This window comes from Macaca nemestrina, chromosome 3 (genome assembly GCF_043159975.1).
Source record: "Macaca nemestrina isolate mMacNem1 chromosome 3, mMacNem.hap1, whole genome shotgun sequence".
In the NCBI taxonomy this organism is placed as follows: Eukaryota; Metazoa; Chordata; class Mammalia; order Primates; family Cercopithecidae; genus Macaca; species Macaca nemestrina.
Window position 1 is genome coordinate 179,830,559 of NC_092127.1, and position 17,604 is coordinate 179,848,162.

The 17,604-nt window shown below is 43.5% G+C and overlaps 1 protein-coding gene across 1 annotated transcript in view; it reads left to right on the forward strand.

The window, feature by feature from the left end:
- Positions 1-454: 454 nt before the first annotated feature.
- The window catches only part of LOC105487883 (family with sequence similarity 184 member B), a 155,001-nt gene continuing 137,851 nt past the window's right edge, over positions 455-17,604 (forward strand). Inside the window, exon 1 of the mRNA XM_011751518.2 lies at positions 455-965. Coding sequence (XP_011749820.2) covers positions 819-965 — 147 coding nt within the window. The 5' untranslated portion in view covers positions 455-818. The remainder of the gene's footprint in view (positions 966-17,604) is intronic.

The window sequence follows — 17,604 nt, forward strand, 5'->3', positions numbered from 1 at the left end:
ATCTCAGATTTCGGACACCCGCACCCTGCCATCCCCTTGGCTTCTCCTCTTTGTTTAGGCATCCCCGGCAATCCTCCCGCAATGTCCTGGCTCCTCTCCAAGATCCAAAAAGGAAGGCTGCCATCCCCAGCCCCGCCGTGCACTCGCGCAACTCAGGCGCTGGCCCACACCGTGCGCTCCGGATCCCACACCTCCTCAAGTCCCGGTGACTCGCCCTCACCTACCCAACCCCTCTCTTAGCATCTCGTCCCCCACCCCCATTTCCACCCTCAGCTCGGAGACTCGGAAGCCGCGGGTCACTGTGCCCTGTCCCGCTCCGGAGGCTCTTATTTCTCCTTGGCCCGGGATGACCACCTCTGGCAGGGTCCGTCGCCACCGAGTCCGGGGCCGCGCTGCACCCACGTGTCCAAGAGCGCCGTGCCCGCCCAGCGCAAACCCCCCAAGGCCGGCTGCTCCTAGCCGCGGAAGCTCTCCTCTTGCACACGAAACCTGCACTGGCTGGGGAGCGGCAGACGGATCGCCAACTACACGTGCGGGGCGCCGGAGCCTTGCCGCAGGGTGCGGGTGCCCGCGGAGCCAACCAGCCAGAGAGCCAGCGGGAGAGGAGAAAGGGTGGGCGCGCGGGTGGGCGCGCGGGTGGGCCCGGGAGGCGGAGACCTTCGGGAAGCTGGGGCCACGAGGCGGTGCAGGCGACGGGACTGCAGTGCTCCCTCTCCCGAGAAACCCACACGCTCGCACGCCCGCGCGCGCACGCACGTGCACACGGTGGGCAGGGAGAACACGGGGGAGAGTCTTTGAGTGCTGGGCGCGTTTTAGTGATGGCTTCTGCTCTCAAAAGCAAAATTAACCCACCCGGGACTTGCCCGGGCTCCAAAGACGACGCCCGCGGTGGCGCGGGCTGGAGAATGGACTGTGATCCCGAGATGCACGTGAAAATGTGCAAGAAGATCGCCCAGCTCACCAAGGTAAGGTGGGGCGCAGCGGGCCAGCGAGCTGCACGACCGGGGCGCCGGAGCCGGGAGGGAGAGAGGATGCCCCTCCCGGGAGGCCCGGGCCGAATCCAGACAGAAACTTTGTCTCGGAGGCCAACCGGGAAGGGAAGCGGTCCTAAATCTGGGTGACTTGACCTTCTAGAGGCACCATCCTAAAGCAGCAGAGAAAGAGGATCCTTGCCAAGGAAACTCCCACAGCCTGCTTGCTGAGCAGGTGGTCTGTGCCTTTCCGAGGTGGGAATGTGAATCGAGTGTGTGTGTGTGTATGTGTGTGTGTGTCTCCGCCAGCTTTGCTCAAGTGCCTAGAATGTTGTGATTTCATTCAACTGCCATACTTTACAGCCTGGGGAGGTCATGTGGGCTCTATTTAAACACTTGATCCGTGTATTCCTTCATTCAACAAATATTTGCGTCATTCTTTGAGTGCCAGCAGCTTGCGTGGCACCGTACTAAACCTGGAATGCAGCCTAGGGGACTTACTATCAAACTGGGTGCAGACGTGTGTAGGAGCATAAATGGAGAAGAGCACGATTCACCAAATAATTATGGGATTAGGAAGGACCTTGGGAGGTCGGTCAGCCAACCCACCTCCCTACCTCCTGCAGAGCCCTGATTGAACCTTCCCAGACTATGTCTTTTTCAAGAAGACCAGCAAAAAGATGCCACCAGTGCTCTTTGTTAACCTTCTGCAGCTCCCCAATTAGGAGCTCCTTGTCACAGACTCCCCTCTGTGCCTTGTCTAGATGGAGAACAACATCCCTCACTGTCTCCCATACAAGGTTTCAAGTGGATGAATTTAGCCGTTTGCTTTGGGGTTTCCTTTTGGTCTCATAATACACTCCTGGTGCCGTGCCTGCCAGGGAAAGGTCAGGTCCAGGTCTGTCCTGTGGCATCTGGAACATGCTCTCTTTCCTCACCATCTCCCTCTCACTTCCCACACATTTTTTGTGGGATCACAGACATTCCCCTCCCGCTGTCCGGCCAACCTCACTATTTTGCCAGGACGAACAGAGCACAGAGTCTTGGAATTGAACACTAGCTGCCTTCTCCCACCTGTGTCATTAACTTCACATTCTTCGCACATGAGCCTGTCTCCAAAGAGGGCTCTCTTTGGTCAAGGGATGAAAAAAGAGATTGGAGATAGCCCTTAGAGTCCTTGGCATATATAACCGGTACTATTGATCTAACCTACATTCATCTAAATAGTGACATCAACCAAAACATGTATTTATTCAAGTACCTGAAAAGGCACTTGGCACAGTGCAAAGCATCTTCCCTATCTTCAAAGAATCTAAAATAGTTTTAGAGAAACAAGATTTGAAACATTGAGTGAAAGCTAGAAGACTATGTCTTGGGTGCTAAATTGGGTGCTTCCAATTACGAGTTCTATAGAAGTGGAAACAAAGGACAAATCAGTAGGGAAGGAACTGTGAGGGGAGATTTTATAGACAAGATGATCCTGGAATTCAGTGTGGACTTATGGAATTCCTACTATGTGCCAACTGCTGTGCTGAATGTTGATGGCATAACAATTAGTAAGATATGGTCTTGCCCTTGTGGTATGACAAACACACAAACAGATCATTTCAATATAAAATAGCAGTGATTCCACTCATTAATATTTATGGCACACCTATTATGTGCCAAGCACTGAAAACACAGCAGTATAGAAGGCATACATGATTCTTGGCGCACAGTAGGCAGTGTTTCTTAAAGTATATTCTGCATTAGAAATGATGATGGATCCTTATGTAGTGCCTCTGTTTACCATTTTTATGCTAATTGCTTAAATTAGAAGTTTTTGCTATTAATAGGCCACCCTTCTTTTGGCTACTAAATTTGTGTGTGAATTATTTTCCATATCTTCATATTTAATCTTTCTATCAGGTTTATTTTGGTTGTGTCTCTGACAGGTGAATTTAATCCACAGGCATTTACTGTGATCACTAATATTTTCTTCCATCAGATCTTGCGTTTTTCATTTACCATTATTTCTCCTTGCTTCTTTTGCTTCCATTCTTGGCTTCTATCGGATTAGCAAAGTGATCCATATTCCACTGCTGGTTTGAGAGCTTTGGGTTTTATTTCTATTCTTCTCAGAATCGTCTTTTATTTTTCAACATACATACTTAATTCTGATTTTTTTCTAACAAAGTTAGTATGTAATTGTTTCTTCCCATGAAAGAACTTTGTATATTTTACTCATTTAACAGCCCCTTCCTTCCCATCTTGTTATTGCTGCCTAGAGTTTTATTTTTACTTTTCTGTTTGTTTGTTTGTTTGTTTGTTTGTTTAAGAGACAGGGTCTTCCTCTGTTACCCAGGCTGGAGTGTAGTGGCACAGTCATGGCTAACTGCAGCCTCAAACTCCTGGCCTCAAGTGACCCTCCCACCTCAGAATCCCAAGTAGCTAGGAACAGGTCCACACCACCACCCCCAGCTTTTTTTCTTTTTCAAAAATGTTTTGTAGAGATAGAATCTCACCATGTTGCCCAAGCTGGTCTCGAACTCCTGACCTCAAGCAATCCTCCCGCCTTGACCTCCCAAAGCTCAGGCATGTGTCACCGCATTCTATCTGTTTTTACTTCTTAAATTTAAAAATAGTTTTTATAGTTAAAAGTTAATTAACTTTACTGACATTTTATCAATTTTTCTGCTCACTATTTTTTTTTCTTGAATCTGCAATGTTCCCTTTAGGTTCACTTTTCTTCTGGCTGAAATCCATCCTTTAATAGTTCTTTCTGTAGGTGCCTTGGTATGGGAGGGAATTCGTTGTTGGAAATGTCTTAATTTTGCCCTCACTGTTGTATGATAATTTATTTGGATGTAAAATTCTAGTGAACAGTTATTTTCCCACATCACCTTAATGATAGCACTCCACTGTCTTCTGGCACTAAGTGTTGCTGGTTAAAAATTCTGCTGCCAATCTAATTTTCATTCCCTTATAAATAAGCTGCCTTTTCCCCTTGATAACATTTCAGACTTGTTTTATTTATTTTTACTGTTCAGCAGGTTTTCTAGAACTGTCTTGGTGTTCGTTTATCTTTATCCTCTGCAAAAGTAGGAGGTACTATCTTTTGAGGATTATCATGTGCTTCTTTTTTTTTTTTTTTTTTTTTTGACAGTGTCTCACTATGTCACCCAGGCTGGAGTGCAGTGGTGTGATCAAAGCTCACTGCAACCTTGACCTCGCATACTCAAGCTGGACTACAAGCATGAGCCACCATGCCCAGCTAATTAAAAAACATTTTTTTTGTAGAGACAGGGTCTCACTATGTCGCCCAGGCTGATCTCAAACTCCTGAGCTCAAGCAATTCTCCTGCCTTGGCTTCCCAAAGTGCTGGGATTACAGGGGTGCATGTGCTTTCTTTAATTCTGGAAAATTATTACTGATTTTCTCTTGCAATATTGCTTCCTAGCCATTACCTCCATTATCTTTTCTGGCACCACCATTAGGAAAGTGAGGAAGCCTCACTATCTATATCCTGAGATGTTATTTTTTTAAAAAGATTTTGTCTTTGTGTTGCATCCTGGTGAATTCCTTGCCTTCCAATTTGCCAGTCTTCTAAATAATTTGTCCAGTCCAGAGTTTTTCCCATCTATTAAGTTTTTTGAATTTCAATAATTACATTTTTTATTTCTAAGATTGCGCTTCCTATTTTCTTTCTGCCTAATTTTAACAGTTTTTAAAATTTTTACAGCTTTATTGAGATATAATTTACATACCATAAAATTCACCTGTTTTAAGTGTTCAGTTCAACATTGTCTTAGTCATTGAGCCATAACCATAATCCAGTTTTAGGGACATTTTCATCACCCCAAATAAATCTTCCCTTGTGGACATTTGTAGTCAGTTCCTGTTCCCACCACCAGCCCCAGGCAACCATTCATCTACTTCCTATCTCTTTAAATTATCTCTAAATGAAACCATATAATATATTATTCTTTCCATCTAATTATTTTAGGTTCATCCACATTGTAACATGTATCATTAATTCATTCCTTTTTATTACTCACTCATTTATCTTGTTGTGTGGGTAGGCCATGTTTTATTTATCCATTCACCAGTTGATGGACATTTGAGTTTCTACTTTTTGGCTTTTGTGAATAATGCTGCTATGAACATTACATTCATGTGCAAGTCTTTATGTGTTCTTGGGTAGGTACCTAGGAGCGGAATTGTTAAGTTGTATGATAACTTTTAATTTTTTGAGAAACTGCCAAATTGTTTTACGAAGTGACTGTACCACCATACATTCTCCAGCCTACTTCTTCAGCACGATCTCCTAGTACTGCACCCAGTTCTCAGGTCAAAGTGAAGTACGATTCTTTCCTTACTCCACTGTGCACTCACCCAGTTTTTCTCTTGAAGTTTCCTCTCCTGAAATGTCTTCAACTCTAAAAGTAAAATCCTGCTTATGTTTTGAGCCCCACCTCCTCTAAGAAAAATCTTTTAAAAACCTTACTTTTGTGATTAAGAATGTATTAATTGGCCAGGCACCGTGCCTCATGCCTGTAATCCCAGCATTTTGGGAGGCCGAGTCAGGTGGATCACCTGAGGTCAAGAGTTTGAGACTAGCCTGACCAACATGGAGAAACCTCGTCTCTACTAAAAATACGAAAAAAATTAGTTGGGCGTGGTGGTGCATGCCTGTAATCCCAGCTACTCAGGAGGCTGAGGCAGGAGAATCGCTCGAACTGTGGAGGTGGAGGTTGTGGTGAGCCAAGATCGCGCCATTGCTCTCCAGCCTGGGCAACAAGAGCGAAACTCTGTCTCAAAAAAAAAAGAATGTGTACATTAATTTTTAACTGTGTATTAAGTGCATTTACGTATCCAACTATTTCTCCAGCAGTTTGTACAATGTCTGACACATAGTAGATCCTCAGTAAGCTTGTTCAATTTAATTATCGTTTCCTCCCATAGGTTTGTTAATATTTCTTTCATGATACTCATCCCTCTGATATTATAGTTGACTTGTGGATAGTATGTCCTTAAAGTAATAAGCTCCTTAATTTTATTCATAACACTTTACACCTAGTAGACACTCAATATGTGGTAGTGTAATAAACGAATATTCATTTACACAGTGACCCAAGGTCCAAGGTGCACCTTAAAATCACCTACGGAGCCCTTATTTATTTTTTTACTATACCAATGTATCCAAAATATTCTAAAATATCTATTTATTTATTTTTAATTTGTATAAATTTAGGGGGTACATGTGCTTTTTACATGGATATAATGTGTGGTGGTGAAGTCTGGATGTTTAGTGCAACCATCACAGGAATAGGGTACATTGTACCCAGTGAGCTATTTATGATTCCTCATCTGCCCTCCAGTCTCCCACCTTTGGAGTCTCCAGTGTCTACTATTCCACATTCTGCGTTCCCGCGTACACATTATTCAGTTTCCACCCATAAGTGAGAACATGTGATATTTGACTTTCTGTTCCTGAGTTATTTAACTTAAGATAATAGCTTCCACTCGGAGAGCTTTTAAAAACTCACCAACTAGGCTGGGTGCAGTGGCTCATGCCTGTAATCCCAGCACTTTGGGAGGCCGAGGCAGGCGGATCACGAGGTCAGGAGATTGAGACCATCCTGGCTAACACAGTGAAACCCCGTCTGTATTAAAAATACAAAAAAAAAAAAAAAAAAAATTAGCCGGGCATGGTGGTGGGCCCGTGTAGTCCCAGCTACTCAGTAGGCTGAGGCAGGAGAATGGTGTGAACCCGGGAGGTGGAACTTGCAGTGAGCCAAGATCGTGCCACTGCACCCCAGCCTGGGCAATAGAGCCAGACTCAAACACCAGTTAAAGACTTGACAACTAAATGTAGTGCCTGTCCTAGATTGAATTTTATACTGACCAGAAAAATTGCTACAAGGAGGTGATTGGGTCAGTTGACAAAACTGGAATACAGAGGGTAGGTAAAGAAGATAAAAGTGTATTGATGTTAAGTTTACTGGAGTTGACTGTACTATGGCTATGCAAGAAAATATCTTATTCTAGCTGGGCACGGTGGCTCACGCCTGTAATCCCAGCACTTTGGGAGGCCAAGGCAGGTGGATCACAAAGTCAAGAGATCGAGACCATCCTGGCCAACATGGTGAAACCCCATCTCTACTAAAAATACAAAAAAGGCTGGGCATGGTGACTCACACCTGTAATCCCAGCACTTTGGGAGGCCAAGGTGGACAGATCACAAGGCCAGGAGATTGAGACCATCCTGGCTAACATGGTGAATCCCCATTTCTACTAAAAATACAAAAAATTAGCCGGGTGTGGTGGCACGCACCTGTTGTCTCAGCTACTCAGGAGGCTGAGGCAGGAGAATCGCTTGAACTCAGGGGGCGGAGGTTGCAGTGAGCCGAGATCGCACCACTGCACTCCAGCCTGGGCAACAGAGTGAGACTCTGTATCAAAAATAAAATAAAATTAAAATTAAAATACAAAAATTAGCTGGGCATGGTGGCACACACCTGTAGTCCCAGCTACTTGGGAGGCTGAGGCAGGAGAATCGCTTGAACCTGGGAGGCAGAGGTTGCAGTGAGCCGAGATCATGCCACTGCACTCCAGCCTGGCGACAGAGTGAGATGCCATCTAAAAAAAAAAAAAAAAAAAAGCAGCAGCCTTATTCTTAGGAAATGCACATTGAAGCTGATCTTACGTTTAAGGAAGTATGATGCCTTACTCTCAAAGCATTTCATTTCATAATGTAGAAAACAGATTATGGAAATAGAATAAAGGCTAAATGAGACAAAATGGGGTAAAATTGGCGATCCTGAGTTACAGAGTATGTGGATGTTCTTTGTACTGTTCTTTTTCTGTTGGTTGTTTCTGAAGTTTGAGATTCTTCCTAAGTCAAAGTTTAAAACAGGCAAACCAAACAGCATACAAGAGCCCAGGCCCATCTTATAAGGAGAAGAGGGAATGGTGACAGGCATTAGTATTTTTGTTCAGATCCCTTCAAGAGCATCCAACATGCCGACAGGTTGAGAACCACTGGTTTGGAGCAAGGGAAGGATGGAACAGTAAAGTGTACTCAGAGGAGGTATTTGGAAGAAGAAGAGGGTCTAGATCCATTCCCCATTAAATAAAGCCTTTGGGAAGCTTTTGTTCTTGAAAGCATCAGGCCAGTTTGCCCAGCCCTGCCTTGCCTCTGGGCCTGTGTCCACCTCTCTCTGGTTTTGTACCCTCCTAGCACTCTCCAGCTGGGTTTTGTATTTTTGTTTGTCTTTGAGACAGGGTCTGGCTCTGTCACCCAGGATGCAGTGCAGTGGCACGATCTGAGCTCACTGCAACCTCTGCCTCCTGGGCTCAAACCATCTTCCCACCTCAGCCTCCCGAGTAGTTGGGACTACAGGCGTGCACTACCATGTCCAGCTAACTTTTTTGGTAGAGACAAGGTCTCACTATGTTGCTCAGGCCGGCCTCAAACCCTTGGGCTCAAGCAGTCCTCTCACCTTGGCCTACCAAAGTGCTAGGATTGTAGGCATGAACCACCACACCTGGCCCCAGTTGTTTTTTCATTTTGCAGCTCTCTCCATGACCTCATCCCCAGAAGAACTGGAATGCCTCCTACCCGGAGATTCCCCAATTCCCATGTTCAAGGAACAATAGAATGTCTTACCCCAAATACGAGTGTTAATGAAGACTCTTTTATATTAAAACGAGAAAATGAGTGGAATATCATGTATTCCTCTACAAGAACCATCTCTCAAACTGAAGGCTGATTCTGGGGAACCCAGACCATGCACAGGAGAAGCAGATACCAGGGCACTACCTCTCATCTGGACCAACTAGAGGAAATGTACCCAGGAGGAGATGAGCAGCAGTCTTAGTGCCAGAAGCTGCCAAGCTCAAGTATAAGGAGTCAAACAACCTCATGGGACCCTCTCACTCATTCTTGATTTGGATCTCGGCCAGTTAGTCAGAAGACCCTGCAAGAGCAAATGCTGAGTCAGGTGGCTGCAATTTCTCCATGTTAGTAATACCTTACGATTCTTTAGTTTTACATACTTTGCAAAGCCTTTGACATACTTACTCATCCTTTGTGTGCACAGCAATTCTGCATGGCTGAGAGGGAAGAACCATCTCTAATTGAGAAAGGGGGTGGGGCATCTGAGACCCAGGAGAGGGTCAGTATTCTGGCCCAACATCACATTAATATATATTGACAGAGCTAGGACATCCAGAATCCAGCGCTGGATGTGTGTGTGTGTTGAAGAGAGGGAGGTGGGGAAGTTTCTTCCCTGTTCATCCTGATGTTTCCATAGCGCCTCTTAATTACTCTTACTACTTTTTCCACCGCAAGGGGGAATATATAATTAGTGAGGTTTGGAGCAGGGTCTGGGCCTACAGAACTCTTGCTTCTTCCAACCTGCTTGCTACTGGAGTGGTCTGCCTGGTAGAAGCACACGTTGTCTTCTACACATCAATTATACAGGGGTAGGTGCACCTGGCAGGCAGAGCTGCCCTGGCCTAGCATTGTGACCAGATGGATAAGCATCAGAAATTCAGCTTGCCAGTGGATATACACCACAATCTCCAGTATTAACTTTAGTTGATAAAACGGTGATAATCTCAAAGCAGCCTCACACCTTGATCTTGCATTTCAATTAGATCAGTGGGGAAGAGGAATGTTATTTACTGGGCCATCCTGAAGATCCAATGGACAGATCTTAGGATGAGCCTAGCTTCGAGGAATTTGGTACAGAGTTATAGTGAAAACTAATTCCTTTATTTGGGAAAGCACATTAACGTTAGAGTGGGAAACTTTTGAGTGGCAGTGTGGTATTTATCTGTAGATACCTCTTCAATGGGAAGTTCAGGAGGTCAAAGTCACCGCTTCCTGCACAGTGGCATAGCCAGACCATGAGGACTATGTCTCCCCATGTCCCAGAACCTTACCTGTCTATTAAGACACATTAATAGAGACAATAATACTGACTCTGTTATAGGGGTGGGGGATGGGAGGTGATGGGTATAGGATTGGGAGATGTAGTGGAGAATAGTCCCTGAGTTTAAAATCAGAAATAATAAGGAAAAATAATTATAATTTCTATTCAAAGTTATATGTTAAATGAATTTAAATTTGATTTGTTTCTAGAGGGCAACTTTTCACCCTTATTTATACTAATGAATATAAATTAGAATTAAATAAGAATAAAAATGAAGACATCTAGAGAGCAAATGAATAATTTGGGGGTTAAACTTGGAATGTTCTTCCTCTGGATCCCTGTGTAGCTGGTATCAGCTAAATTACCATCTCTCCAAAGTGGCCTTTTCTGACCTCCGCATGCAAAGGGAGGACATTAAAGATGTCCCCCAATTAAAGATGTCCTCATCTTTAATTGGGGGAAAATTTTCCACCTCGGTGATATGTTGTGAGGCTTCACCAATATAAGGGATGTAAGTGAAAAGTCATTTATAACCCAACGTGGGGCACAGCTGAAGCTTGACAGATGCTCATTTCCCATCCCTTTCTGAACTGGAGGAACTTCAGAGAGTCAAGGACTGCTGCCCAGTTGTCAAACTTGGAAACAAGCCAGCTCTTCTCCGGGCTGAGAGGCCAGGGCAGTGCTGTAAGGCAGGAGGAGTGATGCCTGTTGCCATGAGAGTCCTCAGCAACAGGCTGTCACTTGAGCCCTGTGTTTTCATGCCTTCAAGGTGTGGAAATCTTATTGCACCCACTGGCTCCTCTTGCTTTTCTGAAAATATCCTCCTGCCTGCAGGAGCTTGTCTGGGGACAGATGTTTAACCAGTTCCATACCACTTTGCTTTAGGACTCTAGACTTGAAAACGGCAGATCTGTTTTAACAAGCCCTCCTCTGTTGGCATCTTTTAATTTAACGATGTGATTCCTTGTGTAAAGAGCGCTCACGGATCTTTGCACCATACCGTAAACGGTATGAAGTGCACCTTAAGTTGAATGTCCTTGAACCCTGCTCAGATCCCTGAACTTCTGCATAACCATTCTGGTCTCTCCACTTTCCACAGTGCCCCCAATACTCCCCTGCCTCGCCCCAGCCTTCCTCCTATCCTTTCTCCACACAGCAGCCAGAGTGATCTTAAAACTGAATCAGCATTCTCATACACTGCAGGTGGGAATATAAAATGATGCAGCTGCTGTGGAAAATGCTCTGGCAGTTCCTCGAATGCTTGGACATGCTTATCGTTCCACTCCTAGGTATATACCCAAGAGAAATGATGCAAGAATGTTCATAGAAACATTATTCATAATAGCCAACAGGCGGAAACCAACTAAATGTCCATCAACTGAGGAATAGATAAATACAAAAAGAAACCTTTCATCCCGTAGACAAAGAGGAGTGTGACTCACAGATGCAAGGTTTCTTTATGGGGTAATGAGAATGTTCTAAAGTTGGTTGTGGTGATGGTTCCGCAACTCTGAAGATACTGAAAGCCATTGAATTGTACACTTTTTGGGTGAATTTCCTGGTATAAGAATTACATCTCAATAAAGCTGCTAAAATGAAAACAAACAAAACTCGAATCAGGTCTGTCTCCTGTTTAAATCTAGTTCTGGCCGGGTGCGGTGGCTCACGCCTATAATCCCAGCAGTTTGGGAGGCTGAGGCGGGCAGATCACCTGAGGTCAGGAGTTCAAGACCAGCCTGGCCAACATGGTGAAACCCTGTCTCTAGTAAAAGTACAAAAAAATTATCTGGGCCTGGTGGTGTGCACCTGTAATATCAGCTACTCGGGAGACTGAGGCAGGAGAATCGCTTGAACCTGGGAGGCGGAGGTTGCAGTGAGCCAAGATTGCGCCACTGCACTCCAGCCTGGGCGGCAGAGCAGGACTCCGTCTCAGAAAAACAAACATACAACAACAACAAAAAAACCACCACCAACAACAACAAAAAACTAGTTCTGAGTCAAGTCCTAGTGACTTTACCTCATAAACAAAATGAGTAAGTCCACCTCCGTTCTCCATTTCCACCTCCACCATAGTTGGGGCCACCTTCTCCTCTGACCGCCAACCCCTGCTATGACGCCCGCACTGGCCTCGTGGTCCACTCTTGCCAACTCACACAGCGGCAAGAATTATCTTTTAAATATAAACCAGAACATGCCATTCGTCTGTTTAAAACCTACCACTGGCTTCCCTTGGGATGAAATTTCAATTCCGATTTCACTTAGAAGAAAATGTGTTTTCACTTAGAAGAAAATATATTTAAAAAATAAATAAATTTTTTATCGTGGTCACTTGAGGTAGCTCCTGTCTGCCTCTCAGTCTCATTTCCTCTGCCACACCACCCTTCTCTCAGGCCTTCTCCTGTGCCAAGCTTGTGCCACTGCGGCCCCTTGTCCTCTTGGTTTCCTCTGCCTGATCCGGACTCAGCCAACTTGGCTCAGATGCCTCTTCAGACTATTGTGGCTCCCCTGCCCCCCTCTGAGACTATCTCAGCTCCATCTGCCTTTTTTCCTTTATTGGTTTATTGCTTGAGGGTAGGGATTTCTGTCTATTCTGTCCTCTCCTATATCCCCAGTGCCTAGAACAGTGCCTGGCAAGTGGTGGGCACCCAGCAAGTATTTGTTTATAAACTAAATGAACAAAATTCTTCTTAGACCTCCCATTGCTCTTAGAATAATATATCAAATTCCACCGGGGACTACGGTCGTCTTATAAGGGAGTGGGGAGGCCTCATTCAAGGTTCTGGCCTTGAACTCAAGAGGTCTAGCATCTCATTTCAAGTTTTTTAAGTGCACTAGGAAACTGACCAGCTCTGACAAGTAGTCTCTACCCATTCCCTCCCAAGCTTAGATCTAACTTAGTCACTCCCAGCCCCTGACCACAATGACAGGATCTATTCAGACATGGTGCCTTCATTTGATCAGATCCAAATTCCTTCAGGGAACCAGAGTTATAAGGTAAAACAAAAACAATAATGGGAAATCAATCACAGACAGAAAACACACCCATTTTTGAAAACCCAGAAATATAGATAAGCAAAAAGAAAAAGTTTTTTAAAGCAACCTAAATCTATAAGTATAGTGATATAATGATTATTAACATTTATGCATACCCCACTAGATGATTTCCCCTGCAAAGGGAGACACGTATTTTTTAAAATAGAGTTGTCTTACATGTAACTATTGTGTAACCTGTTTTGTTTTCCCCCTTCACAATAAATCTTGAACTCTTAAATATAATTTTTAATGGTTGTGTTAGTACTCTGTTGTATGGAGATTGCATAATTTAACTTCATTCATTTAAGAAACATTTACTGGCCGGGCAAGGTGGCTCAAGTCTGTAATCCCAGCACTTTGGGAGGCCAAGGTGGGAGGATCACCTGAGGTTGGGAGTTCAAGAACAGCCTGACCAACATGGAGGAATCCCCGTCTCTACTAAATACAAAATTAGCCGGGCGTGGTGGTGCATGCCTGTAATCCCAGCTATTTGGGAGACTGAGGCAGGAGAATCGCTTGAACTCGGGAGGCGGAGGTTGCAGTGAGCTGAGATAATGCCATTGCACTCCAGGCTGGGCAACTAGAGTGAAACTCCATGTCAAAAAAAAAAAAAAAAAGAAGAAAGAAAGAAAGAAAGAAAGAAAGAAAGAAAGAAAGAAAGGAAGGAAGGAAGGAAGGAAGGAAGGAAGGAAGGAAGGAAGGAAGGAAGGAAGGAAGGAAGGAAGGAAGGAAAGAAAGAAAGAAAGAAAGAAAGAAAGAAAGAAAGAAAGAAAGAAAGAAAGAAAGAAAGAAACATTTACTGAGCACCTGTTATGTATTAGATAAAATCCCTTACCTTGTGGACCTACTACTAAGAAAAGTAGTAAAACTGCGAACAAATATAGTAATAGAGATCTTATTCAACATCATTTGGACATTTTGGATAATTGAAAACTGACAACCATAAAAGAAAAAACCTAACACATACACAATATTATTTTTAAACTTACAAAGGGGTCAGAAGGCCAGGTGTGGTGGCTCACACCTATAATCCCAGCACTTTGGGAGGCCGAGGTGGGTGGACCACCTGAGGTTAGGAGTTCAAGACCAGCCTGACCAATATGGTGAAACCCCATCTCTACTAAAAATACAAAAATTAGCTGGGAGTGCTGGTGTGCACCTGTAGTCCCAGCTACTCTGGAGGCTAAGGCAGGAGAATTGCTTGAACTTGAGAGGCGAAGGTTGCAGTGAGCTGAGATTGCAACACTGCACCCCAGTCCGGGCGACAAGAGCGAGACTTCATCTCAAAAAAAAAGAAGGCAGTCGGGAGGGCCAGAAAACCACGGCCTATAGGCCAAATCTAGCCCACTGTTCATTTTTATATGAGTTCCAAGTCGAGGATGATTTTTACATTTTTAATTGCTTGATATCTTTGAAGAAATAATTTGAAAACAGAAAAAAAAAAAAGAAAAAGAAATTGCAGATACTTGAACAAAATCAAAAGAAGAACATTCTGTGACACTTGGAAAATTATATGTAATTGTGATTTAGTATCCATGAATAAAATTTTATTGGAACACAGCCATGCCCATTCATTTACAGGTTTTCCAGTGCAGCTTTTGTGTTAAAATAGCAAATCTGAATAGTTATGACAGAGACTGAATAAAGCCTAGAAGAACTACTACCTTTATAGAGAAAGTTTGAAACCCCTAATTTAAAGCATGCAAATAAACACTGGATCACTAATCTTTTAATTGAAGGCTCAGTTTCAGTTCTTTGGGAATGGCTTGTTGATTGGCACTCTACCTTATTAGTCTTGTTTAAAGTACATCCATAATTAGGGTGATCTTTTAATTTCTCATCCAGACCAGGACTCTGCTGAGACCCAAAAGGGGAGGGAGGGGGGCACTAATCCAGCGAGAGCGCAGAAACAACAGAGGTAAACAGGGACTGTTCCAGCCTGATCCAAGGTAAGGTCACCTTGACCATCATGCATTTGTACTTTTTCCCGTTTTGGTTTACGTGAAGAATGAGAATCTAAAACACACATAAAACAATCTAGTTCAGAATTCTCCTAAACCTTTAAAACTTGTTTCCCAGTCTTTTTCACTTCTCTGTCACCCATAATTTGATACCAGGTTTTCTTCCTTTAGCAATTTGCCTTTATTGAATTTTTCCAAAGCAGTGAAACCTGTTTTCATAGGAACAACTACTTTCTTTTCACATCCATATGTAATTGACTTGCCACAGTGTTAAATTACATAATTACAACAACAGATACAACCAGCATAAACAGGGGGCAGTGTGAGCAGAGAGAGGCTGAAGAGTATCAGTTTATCCACATGTTGGCTGAAGGCAGACTGGCCAAAGAGCTTCTCCTGTTTTTATACAAAGACTGAATTATAATTTTGATATGCTGCTAAGAACTGTGAAAATATTGTTAGTACAAGGGATCATGGAAGTTACGTTGAGATAATCCCTCATTGTGAGCCACTCTGGTTGATCCCAGTTTGTCATTATATATTATAATCAATATTATCAATATTAATGTAATCAATATTATAATCAATATTATCAATATTGATATAATAGACATTATAATCAATATTATCAACATTAATATAATCGATATTATAATCAATGTTATCAATATTAATATAATCGATATTATTATCAATATGATCAATATTAATATAATCAATATTATAATCAATATTGTAGTGGCCCCTCTTTTGATTCTACTCCTGCACACTCGCTAGATATTTCCTTGAGGTAGATTCCTATGAGCAGAATTCACCTTTGTTACGGGTAATGCCCGTGAAAGAATATCAGGAAGATTGGAAGAGACCAGCCTAGAAAAAGAAATATTTAGTGATTAAAAACAATCCAGGCCAGGTGCGGTGGCTCAAGCCTGTAATCCCAGCACTTTGGGAGGCCAAGACGGGCGGATCATGAGGTCAGGAGATCGAGACCATCCTGGCTAACATGGTGAAACCCCGTCTCTACTAAAAAATACAAAAAACTAGCCTGGCGAGGTGGCGGGCGCCTGTAGTCCCAGCTACTCGGGAGGCTGAGGCAGGAGAATGGCGTAAACCCAGGAGGCGGAGCTTGCAGTGAGCTGAGATGCGGCCACTGCACTCCAGCCTGGGCGGCATAGCGAGACTTCGTCTCAAAAAAAAAAAAAAAACCAAAAAAAAAAAACAATCCGATAGACAAGATGTGCTGAGGTCCTGACTTGCTAACTATAAAACTTGCCATTTTAAAAGTCATTTATTACTCTCTCTCCTCCTGCCATCCAAATACTAGAAGAATTCCATGGGAGCAACACTCGTAGTTTCAGGGACAAAGGCAGAATTACTTTCTTTTTTTCTTTTTTTGAGATGGGGTCTTGCTCTGTTGCCCAGTCTAGAGTGCAGTGGTATGATTATAGCTCACTGCAACCTTGACCTCCTGGGCTCAAGTGATCCTCCCACCTTAGCCTCCTGAGTAGCTGGGGTTACAGATGTGTGCCACCACACCCAGCTAATTTTGTTTATTTTTTGTAGAGACAAGCTCTTGCTATGTCTTCCAGCCTGCTCTTGATCTCCTGGACTCAAGTGATCCTCCTGCCTTGGCCTCCCAAAATACTGGGATTGTAGGCATAAGCCACCACTCCTGACCCCAGAATTACTTTCACATTGCATTGACATAATCACAGTTCAGACTGTCAGTTTGTATTTTGACTGTCTAATGGACCTGTTTGAAGTTACTCCCTATATTCTGAGCCTCCAGGAAAAGAAGATAAATCTGGAAAATGCTCCTAGGTTTCTCAAGGTATCAGAGAAACAAGTGCCTCTCTCATAGCCCAGCGGTCCAGTAGAATCAAAGCATACTAGCTGTTCTCACAGGGACAAGACCTTGTCCCTGATCTCCTGAGAAAGTTGTTTTGTTAGCTGTGGAAACTTTAGGAGGTACAGCTGTAGGATCTTTAGGAGATGAAGCAGAAAGATCTATTTGTGAATCTTTGATATCATCAGGAATAGTGTTGTTCCCAGTCTTCTGAAGCAGAAGGAGCATTACATAGGGTTTTTTTGTTTTGTTTTGTTTTGTTTTTTGAGATGGAGTCTTGCTCTGTTGCCCAGGCTGGAGAGCAGTGGCACGATCTCGGCTCACTGCAAGCTTCGCCTCCTGGGTTCACATTATTCTCCTGCCTCAGCCTTCCAAGTAACTGGGACTACAGGCGCCCGCCACCGCGCCCTGCTAATTTTTTGTATTTTTAGTAGAGACAGGGTTTCATGGTGTTAGCCAGAGTGGTCTTGATCTCCTGACCTCGTGATCCGCCCACCTCAGCCTCCCAAAGTGCTGGGATTACAGGTCTGAGCCACCATGCCTGGAGCATTACATAGGTTTTCCTAAAAAGACATGACTTTGCTATATCTTGAAAAACCACCATAATAACTTTACCCTTTGAATTACAGGCTCTTGTTTTGTTTGTTTTTGTTTTTCCAATATAAGCCCAGTTTCTTACAGGCATACTTGGAAGATATTGCAGGTTTGGTTCCAAAACACACCAGTACAGCTAATATGGCAATAGAATCACACACATTTTTTTGGTTTCCCAGTGCATATAAAAGTTATGTTTACACTAGATTGTAGTCTATTAAAGGTGTAATAACATTATGTCTAAAAAAATGTACATACCTTAATTTTAAAATACTTCA